This window comes from Anoplophora glabripennis, unplaced genomic scaffold, assembly GCF_000390285.2.
Source record: "Anoplophora glabripennis isolate ALB-LARVAE unplaced genomic scaffold, Agla_2.0 scaffold19, whole genome shotgun sequence".
In the NCBI taxonomy this organism is placed as follows: domain Eukaryota; kingdom Metazoa; phylum Arthropoda; class Insecta; order Coleoptera; family Cerambycidae; genus Anoplophora; species Anoplophora glabripennis.
In genome coordinates this window covers 440,494-450,247 of record NW_019416327.1, presented here as the reverse complement: position 1 = coordinate 450,247, position 9,754 = coordinate 440,494, and the positions used below count along the sequence as shown (strand labels likewise).

The 9,754-nt window shown below is 32.9% G+C and overlaps 1 protein-coding gene across 1 annotated transcript in view; it reads right to left on the bottom strand.

The window, feature by feature from the left end:
* LOC108915028 (zinc finger E-box-binding homeobox protein zag-1) overlaps positions 1 to 8,573 on the bottom strand; it is a 33,196-nt gene extending 24,623 nt beyond the window's left edge. The window contains exons 1-2 of the mRNA XM_023454118.1: positions 8,525 to 8,573; positions 8,246 to 8,461 (exon numbers count right to left, since the gene is read on the bottom strand). Coding sequence (XP_023309886.1) covers positions 8,246 to 8,461; positions 8,525 to 8,573 — 265 coding nt within the window. The remainder of the gene's footprint in view (positions 1 to 8,245; positions 8,462 to 8,524) is intronic.
* Between the last annotated feature and the right edge of the window lie 1,181 nt (positions 8,574 to 9,754).

The following is a 9,754-nucleotide window of genomic DNA, read 5'->3' as shown; positions in this document are numbered from 1 at the left end:
TCTGGGTGGCCAAGCAAAAATGCTTCCACGGCTTGAAGAAGTTCTACTTTATTTAAGAAGAGACATGTGGTTCATGCACGACGGAACTCCACCGTATTTTTCTCGGCCAGTGCGTGCATATTTAAATGTAGTTTTTCCAAATCGTTGGATTGGCCATGTAAGCATTTTTGCTTGTCCACCCAGAAGTCCGGACTTCAATCCTCTTGATTTTTCTTTTTGGTCTTGAATGAAAGATATAGTTTACAAAGAATCTATTGTTCGTGTGAAGAGTTGTGCCAAAGAATACGAATCGCTACCAGCGAAGTTAGACGCTATCCCAATATGTTGTTTCAAACCTGGAGATATCTCAGAAAACGTTGTGTAAAGTGTATCAATGTCAACAGTGGATTCTTCGAACAATTATAACTTTAAATCATTATTACGTATTTCATTTGTTTTATCATTAATTGTTGTAATAACATGAAGAAACACTTAGTTTGTTTCGCTTTTAATTTCTCGTATCATCAAAACATAAAACATAGTGTTCGTTAAATCGATTTTTCTCGAAAACGGATCGAGATACCGAAATGAAACAAGAGTACATAATTAATGGAAAAATTATTGCTCTTTCAGGTTTTGAATCAAGTTTCATATTAGGCATACAGGGTAAAAAATTATTAACTAAAGTTTCGGTAAAATTGGTCGTAAGTGGCCCCCTCTATGATCAACGCTGAAATTGCAACACGCATCTTATTCGTCGCTTAAAAAAAATATAGTTTCACAAATTTTCAAGTTCCTAACCTACATAGTTTCAGAATAATCGCAAAAAAACGATTTAAAATTTTTACTTTCAACACTCTGTATTTCCGAAACTATCAACTTTCGGATAAGGCATATTTGCGCCAATGGTCACCATTTTACGTGTAGTATCTTCAGCTTTCGATTTTCCCATTGTTAATGAATCACCCTGTATGTGTTTAAATTTTCAAGTATCTAAGGGCCTTGCCTTGGTTTTTGCTGTGCAAAATTTTGAAAATTTGCAAATATTTTTTCAAAATCTGAATTGCAAAATTATTATGCAAAATCTATAGAACTGATTTTGATAAAATTTGGTGTGATGATTCTACATAACATAACTTTTCTTGAGCCAAGTATGAAGGTCCTATACTCAACTTAAAGATCCCAAAAAAATTCCCTAAAAAGTGATGTTTTTTAACCCCATTTTTTTGCGATTTTTTCGATTTTTACAGTAATAATCATGATTCATTCGATTTGTAAGTAGTCATATTTTGTAAAATTTAATTAAGTACAAACATTTTTTTCCTCTTCCATTTTCGTCTAAAATCAACTTTTGAAAAGACACATAATTAAATAGGAAGAAAAATATGACATATTTGATTTTTTTTAACATATTGTGCTGCCAAAAGTTAAACCCACGTTTTTTTATGCGCATACAGAAAATTTCATTTCTAGTGATATTTGACAGCCAAAAAGCCAACAATTTCCGTGGATATACGATTCACACAATCCAAAACAGATACCGCCTAGTCTAATTTAAAACCTGGCTATTTTGGGGCTCTGAAAATATACATCTACTTTGTTTCAATTTGACATGTTCATTGATTTTGCAAATACATTTAATTATTTTTATTTTAATGTCTGTATACTTTGTTCTATTTTTACGATATTTGAGGGGCTTCCCATTTCCCAAAAATTTAGAAGAAAATATAAATATAGTTTCGACATCGATTTTTAGGCCCGATTTTTCTGAAAAATTGAAGAGTCGCTGGGTGTTTTTCAATATAACGTTCTTGTTTGAAAATATTTAATTTTTGCAAAATTTTTCTGTAATTCTTCGTTCCTATATGAACAAAATTTCGTAGAATTGAAACACCTGTATCTTTTAAACGATTGAAAATATCGAGGTTTTTTTGCCATTCTACTTTTTCGAAATTTGAACCAATGCCATCTTGACATATGTACTTTTTTGCGTCATTACCTCAACAGCGTCGGAATTGGCCCACCCTGTAAGTTATTAACGAACCTTCGCGCGTACAAGCCACAATAATTTTTATCAATATTAATCAAGCGTGTTGCCCTGGCGACCTGGAGATATGTTGGGCCCCATCAACTGGTGCCCCATCGATTCAATCTAAAAGTTAACTGGAATAGTTTGAAGCGTTCCCGCGCGCGCCGGGACTTTCACGATCATATTTATGGTGTCAAATGTCAGCGCTAGTTTTAATTGTATATTGTAGCATTTTAAATTTCTTGGCTTGATTAGTGTTTGACTCGTATTAATGTAGGGGTTATGGGGGCCCAGGTCAATTGCTGTGTTTACGTAACATTACCGTATACAGCGCACAGCGATGAGTAATTGTTTTGTCCTCACGCTCACAGCTGTGTCAAAAATTGCCCCACATTAATAAGAGAACGGCTTTTTTAATTGAACCTCTCTATTAAGACTGGAAAATTAATTAGCGCGAAACTATCGAGTCGGAGATTAAGGCCCATTTCTCACGTCCAGGAGTAGACCTTAGTCACCCGACCTACCAGGGTATAGACCGTTACAAAGTTGTGAGGATGGATTTAAAATAATTTATCCATATTGTCTGTCACACGTATGATTTCCATTTTTTAAAACGTTGTAAAACAATATAGAATTGTTTTCCTTTCTGGAATTTTTTTTCAGGTAAATCGGAAAAACCTTCTTACTTCGACGCCTCTGGGTACATTTTCAAGATAGTTTAAGTAGGTGCTGCAATGCACACCAAGTTTAAAGTGTGTAACTTCAAAATTCTGTCATCGGAAAAAAGTAAAAAATACATCGAATTCATAGTCATTGTGTTTAAATGAAATGTTTGGTCAAACTTTTTATGGTGGCTTCTACGTCACAAATTAACTAAAATATTTCTGTAAACATATGCCCGGAAACGCCCAATTTTCGAGATAAGAGATGTTAACATTCTTTTTAATAACAATTAAGAACATTTTTGACTGTAACAAACGTATGTATGTACCAATATGACATTTTTTTCATACAAGGGCTTAGTTTCGGGGATGGACTTTGTGTGCTTGTAATTTTTTTCTTCCATTTTTTTTTTCTTTTACTGCATATTACTAGAATAGATAGTGTTCGGAAAAACCACCTACGAAAAAACAATACCACGTAAAGCGTAGGAGTAATTATTGCTTAAAGTGTCATCAATTTATTTTTCATTAATGATAGTAATCCATGAATCATCTATTTTTTTGCAACCGAATTGGACATCTAAAAGTACCGCTACGCGTATTAAATTGCATGTTATAAATTTATTTCTCATAACCATAACTTGCAAGTCTACAAGAAGGTAACAAAATCGAAAAAGAATCTTGTTTTATATTGTGAATTTTTGTTACTACTTACCTATATATTTCCTATGATATATGCACAATTCAGATTAAATCGATATAAAACTAAAAACAAGATTATAAAAATTAAATTTAGTGACTACATATTTTAATTTTATTTAATTTCAATTTTTCAGCGAAAATCTAGGAGCTCGTGACTGCCTTGAGTCGCTGCGCCGTTTTTACCGTCGTTAGTAGTGCTGCATTGGTGTTTGAATGCTGCAGAGTAGAGGTTATGAGTGACTATTGTTTAGTTAACAATAAGTTAATTGAGGATTTTTAGGTGTTGTGATATTATGTATGATTCAATAAGATAAGAAGTAAATGTCCAGTGCAAAGGTAAGTTATTTTAAACATAAAGATTTTGGTTTATATCGGTGCTCTTGCTACGTTGATTAATACTTCACAACTACAATAACTTGACGTATCTGGTTTTTGTATCTCGTGCTTTAAATGCATTGGAAAAAGGCACATAACATTTTATCAGGAAGCGAATACAATTTTTTGTACGGTGTTCTCTTTTGTACTAATATATGAACTTAAATGAAACTGTAAATTAAGTAAAAGTATCGATATTAATTTAGATTTAAAGATCAATAAGTATAAATAATAATTATAGATACTATCTTGAATGTTTTAAAAGTGAAATAAATTCTACTTTCTTTAACTGCAAGATGTAGTTTTTTATATCGGATCGAAATAAATTTGACTCCTGTTAGATGAGAAAAAAGTTCGTTCGTCGCAAAAAACCGTAACAAAGTAGTTTGTGGCGATAGTAAATAATCTTAACAAATTATATTAGGTACTATGTATTTGTGTACATGACTATTTTTGATATTTTAAGCTCATTTGTTTTCATTTATCTCGGACTATTTTGTGGTAATTTAGTAAATAAACAATGTTTGTAATATTTGTAAAAGGCATCGTAAATATTTAAAATAATATACGGGGTGATATTTTTTTATGATTTTAATATTATTTGATGGCGAAATGAGAAAATTTCTAATACTTCTTCAGTTACGTGTTTTTTTTTGACAGCTACACTTTCATTTTTCAAACATCTGAATAAAGCTTCATTGTCAAGTTTGAGTAGGTAGGTAATAATTTAGGTACATTGTAGAAGCGCAATTTTTCCTTACTATATTTATCACTGTTTGGACTGGGAATGCGCTCACAGAGCGTTTGATCGTCATATTGAATTATAAAACGGAGAAAGCGTATAATATAAATTTTAAATTACAATAACCTAACATTCGAAAAGAACTATAATCCTTATATCCTTTGTTTTTATTAACAAATAAATAATACGTGTTAATATTTAAGACGTAAAAAAATATCTTATTCATTCATGTGTTTAGGTAAAAGGGTCTGTGTTTGTCGTTCACTATTAAAAATACAGCAAAAGCTAGGTAAGTGACCGAATACGATAAGTCAAGACGAGTGTCAAGATTCACTCTCGATAAACCTTTGTAGGTCAGCGGTCAGGAGCGGTCCAAAAGGTTTAAATAATGATTTAAATATATTTTTTTTCAGCGTAAATATGTATTTTTTTAATCGCGTATTAATATTCTACTCATTTTTCCCTATGTTCTCTTAAAATAAATTGCATGATTGAAGCACCCTGTATACTTGTTTGGTTCTCAAGGCACATATTCATCTAAACATGAATAGAGGATTAAAAATAGTAATTTAAAGGTAAATTTATGACACTGCGTTAATGACTTGTCAGAAGAAATGCATGATGTCTTTTTTTTAATTAATTTTGTATGGTGTACACATACGACCTGCGTTGTTTCTTGGTTTATGTAATTTAATTTAATTTTGCACGTTATGTTTCATAAAAATAAGCTCAATCATTACATTACAACATATCAGAAGGTATAAACAATAAATTATTTTAGTTGAGTATAAAAACTCATAATTTCATACTGCGCAAATAGGAAAACTATATCTAGGCTAGACAATAAAAAACGTAGGTATTAACACAATGTTTTAAAGCTCGTATCAGTTGTTTCACTTACCGCGGTTTTACTAAACCGCGTTTGGCCAACAACCGGAAAAAATAAGTAAATTCCACATATACCGTAAACTAATGTCAATTATTGTGCAACAGTAATAATCTCTTTGTTAGTGTATTAAGCCCGCTTCCGATGAACGCATGATTGACGCGTGTAAAGTACCTAAGCAAAACCTGCATCCGTAATTTTTAAGTGAAGCAACTGTCATTGATTAAGAATTTATATAGAGACGGTAAACCCACAGTGGCGTGAGACCACCTTTCCCACCTGTTTAAGTTTCCTTCTTTAACATTATAAAGTAAATAAAGTTAAAACTGCTAAAGAATTTGTATAAAATTGAGATAAATTTATTTTATCATAAAATAAAAGGGGGTTCACCAACCTCTAACTCAATACCATAAATACTATTTATTACTTTATTCTTTTAAATTAAGAACGGTTAAAAATGTGCGTCAGAAATAAAAACTATGCTATATATAGTTACAGTCAAATCGCGTCAATATACTTCTATTGTTATTTTTTATACACCTAGAATTATTTGGCCAAAAAAATGTTACACGAATATTAAAAATATCAAAATAATCGTGATTAGCGTTGAAACACATTATTAAACTAGCCACTGAGTAAGATCAGTGAGAAATTTGTAAACAATGACGTCAATTACTCTTTTTGACGTTTAAGATTTTTATAATTAATTAAGAAAGACCAGAAGCATGCATGTCAAAATGTTGCAGTTACGTATAAAATAAAAACTATTTCAGAATCAGACTCCTCTCGAAATTAGTTGAGTTGAACTCTTGAAATACCTATACATTACTATGGGACACCCACAAAAATATGCTTAAAATATAGATTTGATACAAAAAAGGATTTATCAAACCTTCGAAATAATTGTGTCGTGTCTACAAAAGTGTTTCCCATTTGGTTGTACATATATTGCGTTCAACCGTTGGGTCATTTTCATTGTTCAATGTAGTAAATAACTCCCGTAGGAGTAGAAGCTTTATCACTCCCGCTGTTCTTCGTACATACAAAGGTCAAAGGTTTCAATGTGATCAATATAAATATTCGTCTTTTTGGTAGTGTGATTACACTACACATCATATTTCTCGAAACAACTGTGAGAAGGAATATAAACGTAATTCAGTGGTGATAAAAGACGTTGTTAAAGGTAATCCAAAAATATAACATGTTATTGTAACACTGACGTTGCAGAACAGTAAGGATTGATTCCTCTTGTCAAAACTATTAAGAAAACAAGAGTAAAATTTTTTATGCTGTTTTGGGATATGAAACAAGTTTTCTTTTAATTTTTACAAATAGTTGAAACCTCCAATTATGGTTAAATTTGAATAGAATATACATATATCCAGAAGCCTTGGAAATAAGAGGAATCTAAAGGTTCAAAAGTTCAACGTCACAAAGGTTAGATGATGAAAGGAAAATGGAGGAAAAAAACTGGTTTCTTTGGTGTTTCTCCCAGTAGGTATTTAGTTTGTGGTAGATTTTATTTCCGAGTGTATATTTTATGAAATAGTTTCAGAGACGCGCAACAGTTATTGTTGTTAATAGTTGATTAACCAAATCTGTGAAAGAAAACCCAACCCTCCAATTAAAATCCGTGTAAATTCTTTAAGAATCGTTTTAGGAAAAAATGTTACTGTTGTCATTTTGTTTGTCTGAGAGTTTATCGCATACGGTATATGTATTATGATTTAATAATGATAAATTTATTAGCGGCCTCATACTTCACACTTTTCTTAGTATTGGTTTGAAAACAAAAATATCACTTTACGGGAATAATATAGACTTATTTATTGCACTACAGATTTATGTTTTTATTTGCAACAAAGGGTTCCAAGAATCACCTCTGCGTTGGAGCGCTTGCAAGGCTTATCTATACAGGGTGTCTTGAAATTAGCATGCAATATTTTGCAGCACACTCTTCGATTAAAAATAAGGTTTATATGAACAAAGGCGGAGAAGTACCTTTTAAGGGGGTGAGAGGGGCAGAAGTGTGGAAGTGGGGTAGTCTACAGACCCTTAAAGGTAAACTTCCGAGCAGTAGAGTTGTTTCAAAATCTTATGAGCTTTGACCTTGATATGCGCAGAAACATAATTCCGACCGTTGCCTAAATTATTCTACGTCCTAAAAACATTACGTCTATTATTCACAGTCTATCTCGAGCTCTCGTAGCGTAAACAAGCCTTTGATCCGATTACAAATATCATAATAAAATGCTCTATTCTCTATTATTTTAATTTAAGCAATAGAAATATATATAACGAATGTTCGCCAGTTGACTTTATTGATGCCCGAGCGCTATAGTTCATTTCTGGTTGTAATGAGGCACGTGGTCTAATTCCGAGTCAATGTTTTCACAACGTGCTTATTAGAAGAATTATGCGCATTTCGCGGTTCATGAGATTTTGAAAGTACTCTAAGCATGTTAATATGACTTCACTAGATGAGAATTTTCGGAATATTTGTAGAGTTGATTTAAAGTACAGTAAAAATTATTAAAAATGTACAATTAAAGAAAAGTAGTAGTATCTACATAGTTTTAAATTTCATTGCTTTATCTCTGGGAGTTCACCTTAAGTAGCTTCTTTAGGAAACATATTATGCAGCCTGTGCTTGTGAGAACTTTTGCTCTTATTTTTTTAACCGTAACGCTAATTTATGAACGTCCTGCATAGAGAAGTGGGCACCAATTTTAATAGCGAGTAAAGTAATTGGTGTTGAATGAAAAAGGCGCTTACCACTTGAGCGTTGGGCGAATGCAAAAGCTCGTGCTTTTCAAGCTGGTCCTTGGAGGAAAAAGATGCCGTGCACTGGGAACACCCAAATGGCCCACCTGTGCCGGCCAGTGTGGGCGTGGGCGAAGCCGCGTTGGGTATGGAAAGGTTACCATTCTCGGAATTGGCCGACAGTTCTGCGTGAAAGGCGTCCATGTGCTCTTTGAGGGCCTGGAAGGTTTGACATCCCTTCTGACATTGCGGACATTTTATGAAATACTCGGGGGCCGCGCTGTAGTCCTCTTCCTTTATCGTACCGTTCGTGAGGGAGGGTGCTGAAAGGAAGAAAAAAAAACTAGTTAGTATTACAGAGGTACTGGAATTTGTTTGCGTCGTACGTTTTTTTAAATTCCGTGACGACAGACCATTTAAGTTTTGGCAAGCCATTTTTCCTGACAATAATTATCACCTGTGCCAACTAATAAATATCGGCAATTTATTTCTGACTAGGTAGTCTCGGAGAAACAATGCGATGCGAGTTATTTGCGCATAAAAACTATTCCGCGATTCTATAACCAATCCGATATTGTAAACACTAGGATAAATATTTATACGAAGGGAAAACCGTTGATCAAAATTTGTATAATACAGTTAAATACTCATTTTCATAATTAATTATCAAGTATTACTCAAATAATAGAGACCGAGGAGTACGCGGAGATGATGCATGCGCGCATCGTGTATGTGACACAAATATTTTTTTAATACCCAAATATTACTGAAGATCTACTGAAATATTACTTCTGCCGTTTCTCTCTCATAGTTATAAGAATATATTATAAAAATACCTCAAGTGTCTACCATTTAGGTATGATATTAGCGTGCACCGGCGTATTAATGTCAAAGCTTACTTTGTTTTACAACCTACATCAGAGGCGGATTGGCTATGCGGGAACTCGGGAGGTTTCCCGATGGGCCGCGGTCATTTTGGGCCGGTCCGTGCTGTAGAAGGATGAAAAATATTTTTGAAATAAAATTTTCAAAAAAAATTGAAAAAAATTTTGGGCAATAAATTCGAAAAAAATCAAGGAAAAAATTTGGAAAGAAATGAAAAAAAAAATTTTTTTACACACCTAGGGCAGTAAAATAAGAAATGTCGACTTCACCTTGGCCGACAATTACATGTGATCTGAGGCTTAAAAGCTCCAGTTTTTAACAAACTGTGTGAGAAATTGGTCATATATGAACCAGAAATAACTCATCAAAAACTAAGAGATGAATTAACAAGTTTAGCACACCAGTGGAAAAAACTTGTACAAACTCCATTGGACGAGTATGAAACACGTCAATGTGATGAAAGTGAAAGTGAAGAAATAGACTAGGCGGTATCTGTTTTGGTTTGGGTGAATCGTATATCCACAGAGATTTTTGGCTGTTTGGCTTTCAAATATCACTAGAAATGAACATTTTTCTATGCGCATAAAAAAAACGTGGGCTTAACTTTTGGCGGCACAATATGTTCAAAAAATTCGAAAAATGTCATATTTTTCTTCCTATTTAATTATGTATCTTTTCAAGAGTTGATTTTAGGCGAAAATGGAAGAGGAAAAAAATGTTTGTAATTAAAT